The 20,655-nt window shown below is 34.8% G+C and overlaps 1 protein-coding gene and 1 long non-coding RNA gene across 3 annotated transcripts; one reads left to right on the top strand and one right to left on the bottom strand.

Moving 5' to 3' along the window:
- Window positions 1-1,100: 1,100 nt before the first annotated feature.
- LOC141724455 (uncharacterized) lies at window positions 1,101-7,960 on the bottom strand. Of its 2 annotated transcripts, XR_012576687.1 has the most exons (4): window positions 7,879-7,960; window positions 3,644-3,793; window positions 1,610-1,735; window positions 1,101-1,358 (listed from the first exon to the last, which is right to left on the bottom strand). It is a non-coding gene; the product is annotated as an uncharacterized LOC141724455 (long non-coding RNA). The 2 variants fall into 2 exon arrangements; XR_012576686.1 differs by lacking the exon at window positions 1,610-1,735.
- Window positions 7,961-11,330: 3,370 nt separating this feature from the next.
- Window positions 11,331-11,936, top strand: LOC141660354 (uncharacterized). Its single transcript, XM_074467334.1, has one exon. The coding sequence runs from the start codon at window positions 11,331-11,333 to the stop codon at window positions 11,934-11,936; it is 606 nt and encodes a 201-aa protein (XP_074323435.1).
- The last annotated feature ends 8,719 nt before the right edge of the window (window positions 11,937-20,655 follow it).

Here is a 20,655-nt window from a genome sequence, read left to right as displayed (position 1 = left end):
TTTAATCTATCATTTATTTTAATGATTTTGGGACACAAATTATAAAGTTTAACTCATTTCAGTTTTAATCTCATACTTAACACATTTTAAGATTGAACAAAATTATGAAATTGAATATAATACACATTATTTAACAAGTTCATCATATAAAGAAATATATTATTATTATTATTATTATTTTTATTTTTATCTTAATTTTTTCAATGTAGGTGTATCACAAGTTAAAATTCTGAGATATAATCTAAAACGCAATCTTAGCCTGATGTGAGTATATGATATAACCTACTCCAAATTTAGTCATGTTATGTAGGATAATAACTAAGCTAATTATATGTATATGAACTTCGTGCAAAATATAAAAAATGCCAAAGATGTTTTTCAATTATTATGATTTTCAGAGAAATACTTCAAGTATGTATAAAATGTGCAGAACATTTATGTAAAAAAATGAAAAATAAATATTAGATCACGCAAGAAAAGACATATTATTATGGCATGTTTAGTCACCTAAATCTCCTATTATGTTTCTTCACCTTAAACATATATTCTAATTATAACTAAATCATATATATCATGACCATTTTGCAAATAAGATCATAGAAGGTTAATGTACGCATATCAAAAGTTTTATTAATCAGGCCGCTTCCCAAAATATATTAATGGAGATTTCATATAAAATTCATAAAGCTACCATAGTTTTGGACGATGCACTTGTTTGGGTGCTTATTCATACTTAATACCATCAGAAAATGTAAAAATTCAGACTAAATGTTGAGTTGTAAAAAATGGATAGTTGTGTTTCTTGGTGTTAGATTATGTGCAGACTTATGTACTTTATCCGCTTAAACTCCACGACATTGACACAATGAAGTGGTCATTCAGCTTAAGAAACTCTCTGAAAGGTATGACATAATCTTGAGAGGTACGATTTAATATAGATCACAAAAGTAAGAGACGAAATGCAGTAGAACGAAACTTCAAATTCATTCATTCGGCTGCTTAAAATTATATAAGACAAAGTCCATCTGAATGAATTTATTGTCATTATCTTGTGCCTAAATATATTACTTATAATTGATAATACGACAACATTACACCACTTATCGAAAATTAACCTTTTAAAATGTCATAACATTGTTCTGTCAGAAATTAATACAAAACTTTAAGTTTAGATGAATTCTTGACATCATGCGTTCCTCCAGAGCACATCTTTTTCCACTCGAGGTTTCTAGTTCTTCGTATATACATTATTAATGCCTTTCCAAGTAGATCTGTAACAGCAACTGCCTTGTAGTCAATTTAGGTAACTCCGATAATGGAATACCTGACATTATATTTATGACAGTGTCCACAGCAGCCTGCATATAGAAAACATGGTTACATCGGCACTTGACAGCTAAATAATCCAGATTGCAAGAGTTACTGATCCAAGAACTATTCACAAGCAAAATTAAGAGACCAATAGGAAGAAATCTGCCTCAGTCTATTAAATCATGGACCTAAAATTTTGTACTTCTCTCAACTTTTTAATTATTACCCTCTTTCGCCATTCGTGTAAGGTGGATTTCTATTTTGAGATTTTCAGTATTTATGGCTGAGAACTAATCACCTGCAACATTATCTTCTTTCAGCAAAAGGCCTAGTGTGTCGACACTAGCACCAAGGATTTCATTGCACAGGTAGATAGAACGCTTAAAAAATTAAGACAAGGTCCAACCGGATGCACACACCAGCCCTGCTTTCCTTCCCAAATTAGTACGATTTAATAATCAAAATAAAATATGAAATGCAGCCTTCTAAAAAATAACATCAGGAAGAACTTCTAAAATATTGCTATTTAAATCTCTTTTAATTAAATGTTACGAAATCGTTCCATCAGACTTAAACACCAGAGTAAGGTTTCGATGTGTGCTTTACATTGCCACCTATTTATATTGTTCAATTCAGGTTTCAAGTGGTCAGAATCTAACTTTGATGAAAATCCTGTTTCTATTACATGATCATTAACCAGTCCCTGCCTCCCTGGAGTAAGATCAATGGATCCATTCCCTATTCCCTAGGACTCAAACACAAAAAGAAATTCAAATAATAATATAACTATCAAATTATCAAATAGACTAACTGAATCGCAAAAATTAGAAGGATAAATGTGGTAGTTAGTTTGAAATTAGGATCTTACAAGGTTGATCAGGGCTGCCTTTAGTCTGGTGAATCAGGTTGCTTTGATGAATAAATGTTGCAAACTTCAAATAAAATTCATGAAGAAAGCAGAAGCTTGGGTAGACGCACGTGTGTGTGGGGGAAACAAATCTAAGAAGTCTGCTAACAACATCTTAGAAGGTTGATATACACTGCCTTTAGTCTTGTTAATGAGGTTGCTTTGCGGAAAAAATGTGCAGACTTCAAAAAAAATCACGAAGCATCGGTAGAGGCATGTGTGTGGGAAACATATGAAGTCGAACTAAAAGGAAAGGGGTGGGGGGGTGCAGGACAAGGGGACACATGAGGCGGATTAGCATCACAACTCTCATGTGGTATGCTTACTCTATCCCACACTCCCCCAATTACATATTCTTTCCAACACTCATTATATACACAAACCAGATTTCCCATTTGTTTGACGTGTTACTGATTACTAATCAATTGAGTTTTTTATATTAAAAAATAAAAGGAATTGAATTAGTTTCAGCTTCTCATCATTGATGGTAAACCCGGTGACCATAAATGCAATTATATTGACACAATGTTAAACAGATGATTAAATTTGAAATAGATATCCACGTACCAGGCATCATCGCAGAATTGGAAACAATTGCTCCTTGCGTGTTAACAAAACAGAGGCTGACCATGAATATTTGGGTATTTGTTAGATTTTTGTATCCTTTTTTTTATTTGTAAAACTATTTTGAACTCAGTGGCTGCTCGAAAAAAAATACAAGGTCCAACCGGATGCATATATCACCCTAGCTCCCTCGCCCAAACTATCACGACATGGTAATCGTTCCATCATACATAAATTCCAAGGTTTGGGTTTAGATGTGTCCTTAACATCGCTACGTTTATATAATACTCAATTCAAATTTCAAGGAATCGGAACCATACTTTAATAAAATTGTTGTTCCTATTATTACGTTATCATTAACCAGATCCTAGGAGTGAGATTAAATGATCAGTTCACTTAGCCATGGGATATTCCCACAACAAAATGGAAGGAGAGAGAGGACAGAACGACTATAACCAAAAAGGAAATTTAAATTATAATTAACCAAATCAAAGATGCGATTAGGCTGTTATCATATATAATTAAATAAAGAGGGAACAATTGACATCAAACTAAAAAGAGGGGGGTGGGGGAGTGCAGGACAAGGTGGACACATGAGGCGGATTAGCATCACAACTCTCATGTGTACGCTTCCTCTATCCCACACTCCCCCAATTATGTATTATTTGTAACACTCATTATTTACACGAACCAGATTTCCCACTTGTGTGATGTGGTAATCAGTACTAGTCAATTAAGTTTTTTGAATTCAACAAAAAAAGTTGAATTAGCTTTAAACCTCTCATCATTCTAAACCTGGTCACCTTCCATGCTGTTTTACCTAATCATCAATGATATGATATAAATAAAATATCCATGTACCTGGGTCCACTCGAGTTGTCTAGATCTTCGTAAATACATTATTTCCGCCTTCCCAAGTAGATCTGTAACATCAACTGCCTTGTAGTCAATTTAGGTAACTCTGATAAAGGAATATCTCACATTATTTTTATGATAGTGTCTCAGAGCAGCCTGCATATAGAAAACATGGTTACAGCAGCACTTGACAGTTAAATAATCCAGATTGCAAGAGTAACTGATCCAAGAACTATTCACAAAGCATAATTAAGAGACCAATAGGAAGACATCTGCCTCGGTCTATTAAATCATGGACCTGAAATTTTGTACTTCTCTCAACCTTTTAATTATTACCCTCTGCGTCATTCATATAAGGTGGATTTCTATTTTCAGATTGTCAATATTTATGGCTGAGAACTAAGGACCTGCAACATTATTTTCTTTCAGCAAAAGGCCTAGTGTGTCCACACTATCACCAAGGATTTCATTGCACATGTAGATAGAACACTTAAAAAATTAAGACAAGGTCCAACCGGATGCACATAACAACCTTGCTTTCTTTCCCACATTAGTACGATTTAATAATCAAAATAAAATATTAAATGCAGCCTTCTAAAAAATAAAGTCGGGAAGAACTTCTAAGATATTGCTAATTAAATCTCTTCTAATTAAATGTTACGAAATCGTTCCATCAGACTTAAACACCAGAGTAAGGTTTCGATGTGTTCTTTACACTGCCGCCTATTTATATTGTTCAATTCAGGTTTCAAGTGGTCAGAATTATACTTTAATGAAAATGCTGTTTCTTTTACATGATCATTAACCAGTCCCTGCCTCCCTGGAGTAAGATCAATGGATCCATTCCCCATTCCATTGGACTCAAACAAAAAAGGATGGGAGATGAGAGGTAAGGAACAACTATGACCATAAATAAATTTAGATAATAATGTAACTACAAAATTATCAGATAGACTAACTGAATCGCAAAAATTAGAAGGGAAAATGTCGTCGTTAATTTTCAAATAGGATCTTAGAAGGTTGATCAACGCTGCCTTTAGTCTGGTGAATCAGGCTGCTTTGAGGAATATATGTTGTGAACTTCAAATAAAATTTTATGAAGCAAGCAGAAGCTTGGGTAGATGCACGTCTGTGTGGGGGAAACAAATTGAAGAAGTGTGCTAACAACATCTAAGAAGGTTGATCTACGCTGCCATTAGTCTGGTAAATCAGGTTGCTTTGCGGAAAAAATGTAACGGACTTCAAAAAAAAACACGAAGCATCGGTAGGGGCATGCGTGTGTGGGAAACATATGAAGTCAAACTAAAAGGAAAGGGGTGGGGGAGTGCGTGGACATATCACCCTAGCTCTCCCGCCCAAACTATCACGACATGGTAAACGTTGCATCATACATAAATTCCAAGGTTTAGGTTTGGATGTGTTCTTAACATCGCCACTTTTATGTAATCCTCAATTTAAGTTTCAAGGAATCGGAACCATACTTTAATAAAAATTGATGTTCCTATTATTACATTATCATTAACCAGACCCTAGGAGTGAGATTAAAAGAACAGTTCACTTATCCATGGGATCTTCCAATAACAAAATGGAAGGAGAGAGGACATAACGACTATAACCAAAAAGGAAATTTAAAATAAAATAAATAAAGAGGGAACAATTGACATCAAACTAAAAAGAGGGGGGTGGGGGAGTGCACGACAAGGTGGACACATGAGGCGGATTAGAATCACAACTCTCATGTGTACTCTTCCTCTATCCCACACTCCCCCAAATTTATATAATTTCAATCACTTAATATATACATGAATCGGATTTCTACTTTGCTCGATGAGGTGGGGACTACGGCTTTTTACAATAGTGAACAATGTAAAAAAACAGGGATACATGACATCAACGAGGCATACTTTGTAAAATAAAATCAAAGATGCGTTTAGGCTGTTATCATAAATTTAAATCGAAAGAAAATAATTGACGTCAAACTAAAAAGAGGGGGGTGGGGGAGTGCACGACAAGGTGAACACATGGGGCGGATTAGCATCACAACTCTCATGTGTATTCTTCCTCTATCCCACACTCCCCCAATTATATATAATTTCAATCACTTAATATATACATGAATCGGATTTCTCATTTGCTCGATGAGGTGGGGACTACTGCTTGTTACAATCGTGAACAATGAGTAAAAACAGGGATACATGACATCAACGAGGCATACTTTGTAAAAAATTTGAGTCGGTGGCTGCTCGAAAAAAATTACAAGGTCCAACCGGGTGCATATATCACCCTAGGTCTCCCGCCCAAACTATCACGACATGGTAAACGTTGTATCATACATAAATTCCAAGGTTTAGGTTTGGATGTGTTCTTAACATCGCCACTTTTATGTAATCCTCAATTTAAGTTTCAAGGAATCGGAACCATACTTTAATAAAAATTGATGTTCCTATTATTACAATCCATAGGACTCAAACACAAAAGGAAGGGAGATAAGAGGTAAGGAACAACTATGACCATAAATAAATATAAATAATAATGTAACTACAAAATTATCAGATAGACTAACTGAATCGCAAAAATTAGAAGGGAAAATATCGTAGTTAGTTTGCAAATAAGATCTTAGAAGGTTGATCAACGCTACCTTTAGTCTGGTGAATCAGGCTGTTTTGAGGAATAAATGTTGCGAACTTTAAATAAAATTTTATGAAGCAAGCAGAAGCTTGGGTAGATGCACGTCTGTGTGGGGGAAACAAATTGAGGCATGCGTGTGTGGGAAACATATGAAGTCGAACTAAAAGGAAAGGGGTGGGGGAGTGCAGGACATGGTGGACACATGAGGCGGATTAGAATCACAACTCTCATGTAGTACGCTTACTCTATCCTACACTCCCCCAATTACATATTCTTCTAACACTCATTATATACACAAACCAGATTTCCAATTTGTTTGACGTATTACCGATAACTAATCATTTCAGTTTTTGATATTCACAAACAAAAGGAATTGAATTAGCTTTCAGCTTCTCATCATCGATGGTAAACCCGGTGACCTTGAAAGCAATTATATTGACACAATGTTAAACAGATTATTAAAATTAAAATAGATATCCATGTACCAGGCACCATCGCAGAACTGGAGAAATTGCTCCTTGCGTGTTAACAAATCAGAGACTGACAATGAATATGTGGGTATTTATTAGATTTTTGGATCCTTTTTTTATTTCCAAAAAAAATTTGAAGTCAGTGGCTGCTAGAAAAAAATGACAAGGTCCAACCGGATGCATATATCACCCTAGCTCTCCCGCCCAAACTATCACGACATGGTAAACGTTGCATCATACATAAATTCCAAGGTTTAGGTTTGGATGTGTTCTTAACATCGCCACTTTTATGTAATCCTCAATTTAAGTTTCAAGGAATCGGAACCATACTTTAATTAAATTGATGTTCCTATTATTACTTTAATAATACTCAATTCCCAGGAGTGAGATTAAAAGATCAGTTCACTTATCCATGGGATCTTCCAATAACAAAATGGAAGGAGAGAGGACAGAACGACTATAACCAAAAAGGAAATTTAAAATAAAATAATAAAGAGGGAACAATTGACATCAAACTAAAAAGAGGGGGGTGGGGGAGTACAGGACAAGGTGGACACATGAGGCGGATTAGCATCACAACTCTCATGTGTACTCTTCCTCTATCCCACACTCCCCCAATTATATATAATTTCAATCACTTAATATATACATGAATCGGATATCTCATTTGCTCGATGAGGTTGGGACTACGGCTTGTTACAATCGTGAATAATGAGTAAAAACAGGGATGCATGACATCAACGAGGCATACTTTGTAAAACAAAATCAAAGATGCGTCTAGGCTGTTATCATAAATTTAAATCGAAAGAAAATAATTGACGTCAAACTAAAAAGAGGGGGGTGGGGGAGTGCAGGACAAGGTGGACACATGAGGCGGATTAGCATCACAACTCTCACGTGTACGCTTCCTCTATCCCACACTCCCCCAATTATGTATTATTTCTAACACTCATTATATACACGAACCAGATTTCCCCCTTTTGTGATGTGGTACTCACTGCTAATCAATTAAGTTTTTTGACTTCAACAACAAAAAGAGTTGAATTAGCTTTAAACCTCTCATCATTCTAAACCTGGTCACCTTCCATGCAATTATACCTAATTAATCATCAACGATATGATATAAATAAAATATCCACGTACCTGGGTTCATCGCACAGAGGAGGAAGATATTCATATTGCTCCGAGACCAAGAAGAAAGAGGAAGAAGAGGGTCCAGAAGAGGGTTAGTTTAAATTAGACAAATTAATTAGTAAATTTAATTGAAATAATTTTTGGATTTAAGATTTTTTAAATTTAAATTTGAATTATTAAAGTATATTTCGTCTTTTAAAAAAATTAGTTATTTTGGAGTTTGTGATATTATCCTTCAATTTTATTAATGCACATATATAATTTGGCAGAAGTAAAGATATTATATAATTTAATTATTTTAAAATCGAACAAAATATTAAAATTAAATGTTATTTAAAAAAATTCAAAAATTCATGAATATTATTAATATTTTTATTATTACCCTAAATTTATTTGTATTTATATCACACGATAAACTATAAGTCTAAAATATAATTTAAAACTTAACGTTAGCATGATTTTTTTGACAAACAAGGGAAAAATATATTACAACATTATAATATAGCAGGAACAAACTTTCGAGCTATTAACTATAATCTGATTGTAAAATAAAAAAACAAATTAAACAAAATATTTGTTTTGTTTTCAGATTGCTTAATAAATAAAATTTTCAAATTTTTCAATCTAAAAAGTATTACAATGACTTCTCAAGCAATTGAATCACAATTGACATTCACATAATCATTATTTGTAGTCCCATTTTCAAAATTATCAGTTCCATCAACTGATATTAGTAACATATACCCCTAAAATATGAACAATTTCTTTATTGTTAAAGGTGAAATTTTGCTATATCTACCACCATCTCAGACCCGATGCGAGTCTTACATGTCTACGAATATACCATAAAAATTCTTTCCAGAAAAGTTATCGAAACCCGTAACAAATGACACAAGAATAGCAAGACAGAATACACTAACATCCCAAAAAGATGGGAATGAATAAGAAGTTTGATATAAGGTACTCAACAAGATTTTATCCTAAAAGATTAGACTTTTCTATTGAAAAAACAAATAAATGGCTAGAAAAAGTATGGAAGAGCGAGGGGGAAGGATTTGAAAATAGAGGTAGGGCGGTTTGAACCCTAGATTTGGGAGTGAGACTCTTAAAACCCTAAACTCTCTTTAATATTGTAATTGATTATTTTGATTATTTTGAATAATGTATATTAGCCTTATTTGTTATATGATATTAAGTATTTAAAGTTTAATCATGTTCGTCAATAACTGAGCTAATTGAATGTATATAAATACGGTGCAAAATATTACCTAAAATAATTTATTTAACTATCATATGAAACTAGACATTATATATTATTTACTATTGTTATTATTTTCAGAGTAATATTTTTAATGTATGTATGAAAATTAGTTCAGACCTTTTTTTATCCAAAAACAAAAAATGCATGTGAGATTAAGTGACTAAGATACGAAGAAATCACTAAGTAAATTATTTTACCTTAAAAAATAAATTAAAAATATGACAGACATATCATAAAAATTTTACAAAAAAATAATTTTGAAAATTATGTATGTGTGTCAACTGTTATATGAATCGGGCCGTTTACCGATATGTAATGTTATGAACTAAATTATGTTATCTTAATTTCGGAAGATGGACCTATTTGTGTGGTTATTCATGCGTATTACCATTACAAAATCAAAAAATCCAAAAGAAAAATATAACTTAAAAACATATCAAATTATCAGGCACAAGTACTTTGCAAAATTATGTAATATCAAATACCTAACATTCTTATAAGTTAGTAAAAATGGAAAAATTATGTTTCTGTGTGTTGATCATGTACTATTTTATCACATCCAACTTCACAAGCCTGGCACAAAGAAGTGGTCATTCAACTCAAGAGAAACTCTTTCAGGGGTCGTTTGCTTCGAGAAGTGGTATGAGGTTGGAATAAGGAATCGGGTTAAGATGGTATGGGGTTGAGGTATCATTTATGATATCATGTGTTTGGTTGAGTGCTGGAATGGATATTTTAGATTTAAAATATTTTTTAAGTTATTAATTTTATTTAATTTAAATATTATTTTAATTATCATTTTAATAAATTTTAGTTCATTAAATTTTTTTTGTATTAAATATTTGCATTTGATTGCTTAAATAAAGTTGAAATACTATAAATAAAATTGATTCCCCATACCCCTTCCTCATACCCACCTCTCCCCCTGGGTATCAAAAACTCATACCTTGGGGGTATGAGGAATGGGTTTGGAGGAAAAAAATTATGAACCAAACACCAAGTATGGGGTTGGAATGAACGAAACCCATACCTGATACCAGAATGACTCCAACCAAACGACCCCTCAAAGGTACGACTTGACCTTGAGCTCTGCCGTCTTTCCAAGTAGCTACATTAAGCTAAAAGCTGTGAGAAAATATGAATAATGCAACAACCACATGGCGCCACATGACAGGTAAATAATTCTAATTACAACAGGAATTATCCATAAAACGTTCCCAATGCATAGGTAGAAGATCGGAAAAAAGACATATGCTTCGTTCTATAAGTTAGTCGACCTAAAAGTATATAATTATGTCATCTTCTCCATTATTATTCTATGGGCCAATCCAGTGAGGTTCCAATCCAGTGAGGTTGGATTTTACGTTGAGATTCTTAATCCTCATGAATGAGAGCTGATCACCCGCAATACAATTAGCCTGCCTTTCTGTAGAAGTTGTCAACATTCTCACTAAACAGTTCAAAGATATTTTGTTCTCTATCAATATTTTCTTTTGAATATTTGTTGAAAAAAACTATTTTTTATGCAGAGTACAAACGAAATAAGTTAATAAGTTATTAGTAAATTAGGATTATAGGAAAATACTAACACACGGAGTTCCATTATTTTATAACGATACAAATTGTCAAATGATAAATTTTGCATGGATACTTAATTTGATAAGTATAGTAAGGTTAAGGTTTGCAAAAAACATAGATCACAAAAGTAAGAGACGAAACGAAGTAGAAATAAATTTCAAATTCATTCATCGGCTGCTTAAAATTATAAAAGACAATGTTCATCTGAATGCATTTATTGTCATTATCTGGTGCGTAAATATATTCCTTGTAAATCAATTTTTGGTATCAAAAAATCAGAATCTTGCAATAATGAAACTAATGTTCCTATCACATAATTATTAAACAGACCCTAGAAGTAAGATCAAAGGATCAATTTACTAGTCAATGGGACCTATTTATAAAAAAGTGGGAGGAGCGGAGATGAGATTGCAGAACCACTACAAGCATAAAAGAAATTTAATATATAAGGGAAAAGAAAACATATAATGTTGTGTCTTGTCTATATGGCAAGTTATAAGTCTTGTTGATTATTTCATTCAAATATTTTTCTCAATCATTTCTAATCATCTTCTCATCGTTTCACTTATCTCTAATCATTTCAATCAACAGAGGTATAATTCTATTTTGTTATCTCGATATTATGGAGTCTAATGTAATGAGTCTGGAGGCGATGTATGCACGGTTGGCAATGGAGGAAGAGGAAGGTGGAGGGGAGGTTGAAGGGGTGACGGAGAATGTACAACAACAACCAACGTTTGTTTTGATTGGAAGGTTCTTGACTGAAAAGAATATAAATTTCCAAGTTATGAAGAATGTTTTGGCATCTATTTGGCGACCAAGGGAGGGTATGGATTTTTATGACTTGGGTGGCTTAAGGTATTCATTCATTTTTTATCATGCTCTCGATTTACAAAAAGTGATTGAGGGAGGACCATGGACTTTTGAACAAAGTCTATTGTTATATCATAAATTGGAAGCAAATGAGGATGCTCATACGATTCAGTTGAATAAAATGGAGATATGGGTTCAGGTTTACGACTTACCAGTAGGTATGATATCAGAAAAGTTATTGGAGGGTATAGGTAATTATGTGGGCACATTTGTGAAATCTGACCCTCAGAACATTCAGGGAGGATGGAGAGTGTTTTATCGTATTCGTGTAGTAATGGATGTTAATACGCCGATTAAAAGGAGGATGAAGCTTAAGAGAGAGGGAGGTGCATGGTCATGGATTATTGAGGAATAAATAGAAGGTTAGTTTAGTCATTGTAGTGGAATAGATATTGGGCTCTGTATAAAACCCCACCTAGTTCATTGTAGAGTCAGGATTAGTTACAATGTAGTCATTTTCTTTCTCTTCTCTTTTTTCTTGTTTTGTTCTTCCTTAAAACATCCATATTTGTATGGAGTATATCAATATATAAGAGTTATCATGGTATCAGAGCTTAGGCTGGCGGGAGAATTAAGGTTCGATTCCCAGCCACCCCCAACATTCTCACAATTTAATGTGGACACTAAAGGCAATTAATGCCCCAAAGATGGGCGCCAGTATTCCATTCTTCGACCCATAAATGGGCTTTCGAGTGAGGGGGAATGTTAAATATATGATCCTATTGGGGCCTTCCTCTAACACCTTAAGGTTTTAGATGAGCTGGTTACTCAACATGGTATCAGAGCCTCCGATTTTCGTGGCCTAAGAATTAATATATACTATCCTCACTCGATTTGAATCCTGCATAAGTTGTCGGCAAAAGCTCAATGCAACAATCACATAGTTATTCAATAAGATCGACGTTGTTGCTGGAGGGGGTCAAATCACATTATATTTTGGAACTTTTAGCTTTGCCACTTAATGATGAGTATTCGTCGAATAGGGAAGAGGGTCTTCAAGGGGTGTGCCCACTATATGTTTGATGAAATGATTGAGGAGAAAAAAGAGGGTTTGATGAGAAGTTTGGTGATTATGATAGTGAAGTGGGTATGGTAAGTGAAGAGGTATTGTTGGATAAAATGGAGCAAGTGTTGTCATTCCTTCAGAGTGTTGTTGTCGATGATAAGGCTTTATGGTCATTCTTAATAGTGACTAAAGTGTGGAAATTGTCATTCAGGAGGCAGACTTCTTAGTTCCTACTAGCCTAGTCTTAAAGAAGTGTGAAGTTTGAGGTTCTTAATAAAGATGTTCAACCTCTTGGTAATGAAAGTCTAGGGAAATCAGAAAATCATGGCCAAATGTGGAGTATGCACTGTGACTGGAATTATTATTTTTTTTGCAGGGACCAGCCTTTTCAAAGCGAAACAATATACAAGCCTAGAGTCACAAGAGGTCAATATTTGTTTAGATGGTTGTTTTTCTGGTGTACCAATTATTTTGGACAAAATTTGCAACCTGATTCAAGGAAAAAGTATCCTACTAAAGTGATGTTGAAATCAACCCCAGAAAATGAGACAATGGTAAGCCAAAAATTGTGTCGGCTATATTAGGTTTAGTCCTAATAATGTTCAGCCTACTATTGTTTCGGCTTCGTGGGATAAAAATGTTCAGATTTGGAATTTGAGTAATTGTAAGCTCAGGTATACTCTTGCTGATCATATTGGCTATGTTAATGTTGTTGTTGTTTCTCCTGATGGTCATTTTGTGCTTGCGGTGACAAATATGGATTTTGTTGTGGGATTTGGATGAGGGAAAAAAGCTTTACTCTTCGGATGCTTCTTCCATTATTCATGCTATTTGCTTTAATCCTAAAAGGTATTGGCTTTGTGCTGCTATTGAGTCCAGCATCAAGATTTGGGATCTCGAGAGTAAGAGCATTTTCGTCGATTTGAGGATTGACAGAGGCTGATATAGCTACTAATGGAAATGCTACTCAGACTAATACTGGCAAGAATCTGGTTATTTAAGATGATGATTATGAAGTTAGAATTAACTACAACTTACTTAAAGCTTGTTGATGAAAAATTAGAAAAGGAGTTGCACAATAAAGAAAGTGAAGAAAAGGTTTTACTCCTTAACAAAGAAAATGGAAATGAAGGATTGTGCTTTGCATAGTCATTACAAAAAGCTGGAGCATTAAAAATAAAAAAGCAAAAACACTTACGGAGATAGTCAAGTCACTGCATGAAGCAGGATTACAATTTTACGAAACAAGAACTTCAAAGGCACAAGAAGATCATGTCTGCATAATCTGAAAATCAAAAATGCTTGAAAGAGCAACTTTTGAACATGGAAAGTACATTGAAGATGCACAATCGTAAGAAATTAATTGTTGTAGAAAAAGCAAGTACAGAGTTGGCTAAGGAATGAGTGACGCCAGTTATGTAGAAGTTGAGCTGCATAAGTGGAGATCAATGGCGGAAAACCTAGAGTTACGACTCAGAGAAAGCCAGGAAACTTCTTGTGCAAGAATTAAGAGTCTTGAAAGCTCTGTAAAAGAGCAAGATGAAATATGCACTTTGCAGAAAATAATTTGCAGAAAACAAATTTGTTGGGAAAGTTTGAGCTCTCCAATATTGTTGTTGCTCTTTAGTGAGCTTGTTACCATTGTGGCTTGTGCCCTTTCTATGGGTTGTTGAAGCTGAGAGGTCACTCCATTGAAGTGACCGAGTACCCGTGCTTGTTTTGAGCTCTGTGAGCATTTACAGTTGAGCTTGCATAGCGTCAAGTTGGCTGATATTGTTAAAGCCGAGAGGTCACTCCATTGAAGTGACTGAGTACTCGTGCTTGTTTTGAGCTCTGTGAGCATTTACAGTTGAGCTTGCATAGCGTCAAGTTGGATGATATTGTTGAGCTCTGTGAGCAATTGTCCTCTAATGACATGTAAAGCCGGGATTCCTTTAATGGAAAACAAAGCCAGGGTCCTTTAACGGAAAGCAAGGTCAGGACTTAAATGAAGTTAAAGCGGTCCTTTAATGGCAAGTAAAGCCAGGACGTGGGTTTAATTTACATCCTTTGGACATAACCTGAAAAGTTATGCTTTTGGTAATGGAGGCAGTCTGCTTCATCCTCAATATGGTGTCTTAGAACTCTCTGGTGGCAAGACTACTTGGCAACCAAGAGTAAACTGGAGCTTTTGCTCGAAGTCCGGGGCTGACAGAGGTGAGCATGACTTCTCGAATTGTATAATGGTGCATGTAGCAAGAAGGACTGGAAATGCGGAAGTGACCAAGATTATTCCCTGAAGCTGGGATATAGTGCCGACAAATTTAACATTGGATCCCTTCTGTTTTTTGAGGCACACCAGTAGTAAGGGGCATTTCCTATGAATTGGTAAATTTCTATCAAGCCAGGAGGAAATATTCCCACCATCTTCAAGAATAACAGATTGCATAATATCTTTTGAAGTCCCAGTAGTACTGTACTTACTGGCAGTAGCAAGTTTATATCTTCAAGTTAAGAGTTTCACTTTATTCTCACTCATTAGCTTGAGAGGGAGTATTGAGGAATAAATAGAAGGTTAGTTTAGTCATTGTAGTGGAATAGATATTGGGCTCCGTATAAAACCCCACATAGTTCATTGTAGAGTCAGGATTAGTTACAATGTAGTCATTTTCTTTCTCTTCTCTTTTTTCTTGTTTTGTTCTTCCTTAAAACATCCATAGTTGTATAGAGTATATCAATATATAAGAGTTATCATGGATAAACTTTAAGTATGAAAGATTGAGTACCTTTTGTTTTGTGTGTGGCTTGATGGGACATTCCGATCGGGATTGTGGCATTGTTTATGCAAATCCTGATAAAACCATTGAAAGATCATATGGGACGTGGTTACGAGCTCCCGTTAGAGGTGGAAAGAATCAGAATATTGGAGCACGATGGATACGTAATGGGGGGGAAAGAGGACAGAGCTCATGAAATTTACGGATGAGCGGAAGCGTGAGATAACAATTATTCCGTAAAAAACATATACCGCACATATAGAAAAACATATAAAAGGGAAAAACCGAGGAATCGAAATCATACCTCGTGAATCGAAGCTTTATAATGATTGGAGTGCTAGCATTTGCTCCTCAGTGTGTGAAGCACTCTACCGGTATCCACCAAGAACGATCCGCTTCGATGAACCTTTTTATAAAACTAAGCTTTTATAAAAATGGAGTTTTGGGAGAGAGAGAGAAGAAGAAGATGGAGGCTAGGGTTTTCACAAAATCAAAGTTGTGTATCTTGTCAAATGAGCCATCCATCTCATTCTATTTATAGGACTTTCCTAGGGTTTTATAATATATCTATATATATTTTAACCCCCACATTTTATCTTCATAAAATGCTTTAATAATAATTAAAACTATTTTAATCATTATTTTTTTTTCTTAACTATTTAGAAAAATAATTCTCTCTCTCATTATTCATCAAAGGAAGCATTCTTTTATGGTGTGACCCTGTAGGTTCAATATTATGCCGGTAGTAGAAATAAATAATAATAAACTTTTTATTAATTATTTATATGAATATTAAAATTCACTAAATATAATTAACTGATTAATTATATTTATTCTACATCGTGAGTGATGCTTCTCAACATATCGCGACTATCCGGATAATATGAATTCACTGCTTAGAATACCAAGAACCTGTCAGTGAATAGTTACCGTACAATTAACTCCTTCTACCCACCAATGTCCTGATTAAATACAAGGCATGGATCTTGTGTCAAGCCTATCTAATTTAATCATTTGCTTTTCCATTCACTATGCTCAGTTCTATGTAAATTAGAAACTTCTTTCTAATTTCATTCACTCTGGCCAGAGATTCCTGAACTAGCATAAGTGGATCAGCTTAGAACATTCTCTTCCTTCACTGGAAGGGGTAGATCCTTTATTGATCATACACTATCTTCGTGTACCAATTCCTATACCCAGTAGAGCCCTAATAATTGTCCCTGGAGACTAAGAACTAAACCAAAGCATAGTTCAGTGTACACAAGATGACTATGATGACCTCAAGTCTAAGGATAATTGTACAACTATCACTATGTGAACAACTGCTGATACGTGAGTGAACTCCATCAGTTATTCAGCTGTGCGAGTCATGTTCAGTGAACTTATTCTATAATAAGCACTTACATACTAGCTATAGTGTCACCACACAAATGCCTATGAGAACAGACATCCTCCTGAAGGGAGAAAGCATAGTATGTACCAATCTTTGCGGATTATTAATTACCAGTTAGTAATCCTATGACCGGGAACTATTCAAGTTTAGAGTTATCATCTTTTAGGTCTCACTATTATGATCTCATCATAATCCATAAAAAGCTTTACTATAAACTATGGTATATTTTATTTAAACACTTAAATAGATAGAGCCCGTAATAAAAACAAAACAAGTCTTTTATTAATATCAATGAAATCAAAACATATTATATAAAAGTTATTCCTAAATCCTCATTCATGATTGGACTTAGGACATATCTCTTTCAATCTCCCACTTGTACTAAAGCCAATCACTCTGGTATCTAATACCCATCTTGTCTTTATGACGATCAAAGTGACTTTCAGAAAATGGCTTTGTGAGTGGGTCTGCTATGTTGTTATGTGTGTCAACTCTTTTTCAATACAATACAAGAAATGTTACCGCGCTCCCACTAACCCTTTTGTAGACACATGGTTCATCTACGTTTTTGATAAAACCAAACTCTTTAATTGTCTCATCAAAACGGATGTTCCATCTACGAGAAGCTTGCTTTAAACCACATAAGGTTCGCAGCAGCTTACACACTAGGTTTTCATTTCCCTTGGAAAGAAAACCATCTGGCCATTTTCCAGATCTCACAGTCGTAGTAAGCAGCAATCGCAAACAAAATCCGAACTGATTTTAACAGGGCTACAGGTAAAAGGTTTCATCAAAGTCAATCCATTGCCTTTGTTTGAATCCTTTTGCCACAAGCCTGGCTTTAATGGTCTCCACCTGGCTATCTGCTCTAATCTTTCTTTTGTATACCGTATACATAGATTCCATTTCGGATTTCATGGCACTTTACCATTTCTCTGAGTCAACACTACTCATAGCCTCATTATAGGTCACAGGGTTGTCATCATCAATGATTGACAACTCATTTTCATTCTCAATAACAAGGCCGTAATACCTCTCAGGTTGGCGAGACACTCTCTCTGACCTACAAACGGGCTGCTCCACAGAAGGTTGTTCAGTCTGAACAGGTGTTTCCACTTGAACCGTAGTAGTTTGTGCTTCTTGAACTTCATTAAGTTCAATTTTGCTCCCACTGTTTCCTTCAAGGATAAACTCCTTTCCAAGAAGGTAGCATGTCTGAAGACAAACACCCGATGATCGGTGTAAAAGTAATACCCAAAAATCTCTTTAGGATATCCCACAAAACTACATTTTACGGATCGAGATTCCAGCTTATCTGGGTCAACTTTCTTGACATAAGCTGGACATCCCCAAATCTTAACGTGTTTAAGACTCGGTTTCCTTTCTTTCCATATCTCATATAGAGTTTGAGGAACAGATTTGGAAGACACCTTATTCAGTAAATATGCTGAGGTTTCCAATGCATAACCCCATAGGAATACTGGAAGATTCGCATAGCTCATCATGGACCGAACCATATCTAACAAAGTTTGATTTCTCCTTTCAGATACCAATCTGGAGGAGTCCACTGGGAGACTATACCTTTTTCTTTGAGATAATCCAGAAACTCTCCATTCAAGTATTCACCACCTCGATCTGATCGAAGAGTTATAATACCATTTTTGGTTTGTTTCTCCACTTCATACTTATACTCTTTGAACTTTTCAAAGGCATCAGACTTATGTTTCATCAAACACATATCCGAATCTAGATCTATCATCTATGAAAATAATGAAGTATGAAAATCCACCCATGGCTTGCGTAGACATTGGTCCACATACATCTGTGTGTACCAATCCTAGAAAATCTGCAGCCCTCTCTCCATGTCCACTAAATGGAGACTGCAGTACCACAATGAAGTGAGATTTTCATCATCCCTTTTCTTTTATTAGTTTGTTCAATCTGAAGTAAATTATGTCACATACATACATACCATTATTTAAAATACCATGTCAATAAAGAATATTATCTCTAAGGATAGAACATTCATTATTCTTAATAATAAAATGAAAAACCATCCAAATCCAACGTAGGAATAGAAACAATATTCCTTACAATCGAGGAGACAAAATAATAATTGTTTTAAACAATAGTCTTGCTCGTAGGCATATGTAAATGAAATGATCCTACATCTTCAGCAGCAACTCTTGCTCTATTTCCCATTAGTAGAATCACCTCCTCTTCCTCAAGAGTCCTACTTCTCCTTAGTCCCTGCAACGAATTGCAGATGTAAGAACCACAGGCGGTATCTAATACCCAAGTAGAAATTTGACTTAATGACATATTCATTTCTATCATGAACATACCTGAATCAGAAGCGGTAGTCTCACTCCCCTTCTTCTTCTTCAACTCTGCAAGGTAAATGTTGCAGTTCCTCTTCCAGTGCCCCACCTTGTTACAGTGAAAGCAAACAACTTTGCTCTTGGGGTCTTCAGCTTTTGGTGGAACCGGCTTTTCTTCACCTACTTTCTTCTTCTTGGAAGGGTTCCTCTTCCTTATCTTAGGATTGGAACCTTCACCAATTAGAAGAACAGAACTCTGTTATTCCTAGTGGACTAACAATGAGATTTACAGAAGGGGGGTTGAATGTAAATCTCAAAACTTTTTCAAGTTTTGAGCAGTTTTAAAGGCTTTGTGTTCAAGATAAACAAGTGTGTGAATTGCTTTAAGCTAATACAGACAGATATATATTCAAGCACTAATGTAAAGAACACAACAGACCTTAAAAACTTTTTTGGTGGATTATTGTTCCACCAGAGATGGTATTTCAGAAAATCTGTGATTCAAGATGTTGATCACAGCTGCATCCTAGTACAAACTAGATAAATTTTCTCTCAAGATTTTTCTAAACAGCACTGGAAAAATTCTATTCTAATTACTAGCTGCTACTTGGTTTATATATCACCAAGTGTACAAGTGAAGACAAAGATAAAAATACAATTAAATAAAATAAGTTCTCCACTTGTTTCTTTTCCATATCACTCAAGTACTTTGTTGACTATTGCCTCTTTGTACTAGAGTAGAACGGCTGCTTTTTCTGATGTTCCTGAAATTAGGCTTCCACATTTCAGTTATCTCTGTCAACCCATGTGCCTCTGTCTGCTGTTACAACTACCACTTATCAACTGCTATTTAACAGAACATCCGTTGAAGCCTTCATCCGTTGATGGCTTTATCCGTTGATGTGTTAGCAGTTGAAGCTCTATCCGTTGAAGCTTTAGAGACATCCGTTGAAGCTTTGTTTCTCATCCGTTGAAGGTCTTTAAGATATCCGTTGATACCACTTCATTTATACAAAATTACAAGGCATGAAATATTTACAATTGGCCTTCCTATTTGCATATCTTCTAGTAGTCAACATGACTTATATTTTCTCTCAACTTTTAAGAATTATATCTTAAATACAGAGACTGAAATGTGCTACAACACTAGACTTATTTCTAAGTAAAGCTGCACCATCAACGGATAGCCAAAGTGGTCTTATCCGTTAAGGCTACAAACACTAAACTTCTACTTAAGTGTTTTGTTAAACATATCATCAAACTAATGCACATATATTCCTAACAATCTCCCCCTATTTATGTCTATAAGAATTGTAGACATAAATTCAGGGTTAACTTGATGATAACAAAACACTTAACAAATATATGAATTGAAACTAAGTAGAAATTTAAAAGTGCTACAAAAGTGTATGTACTAGGAGGTAATTGAAGATTTACAGAATTTCCAAGGGTGCTCCTCTAGTCTGAGCAAATCATCTTTTTCTTCTTTGTTCCCTTGTTTTCTTTCCTAGCCCTTTGTCATTTTCCTCAATTTGGAGTTGGAGTTGTCTGTAGAATTCAGCTTCATCTTCATCACTGATATCCAACTTAGATTGCAT

Source organism: Apium graveolens, chromosome 5 (genome assembly GCF_009905375.1).
Source record: "Apium graveolens cultivar Ventura chromosome 5, ASM990537v1, whole genome shotgun sequence".
NCBI classification, from domain to species: Eukaryota; Viridiplantae; Streptophyta; class Magnoliopsida; order Apiales; family Apiaceae; genus Apium; species Apium graveolens.
Note: the sequence above shows the minus strand (reverse complement) of the source record. Positions and strands in the feature narration are given on the sequence as shown.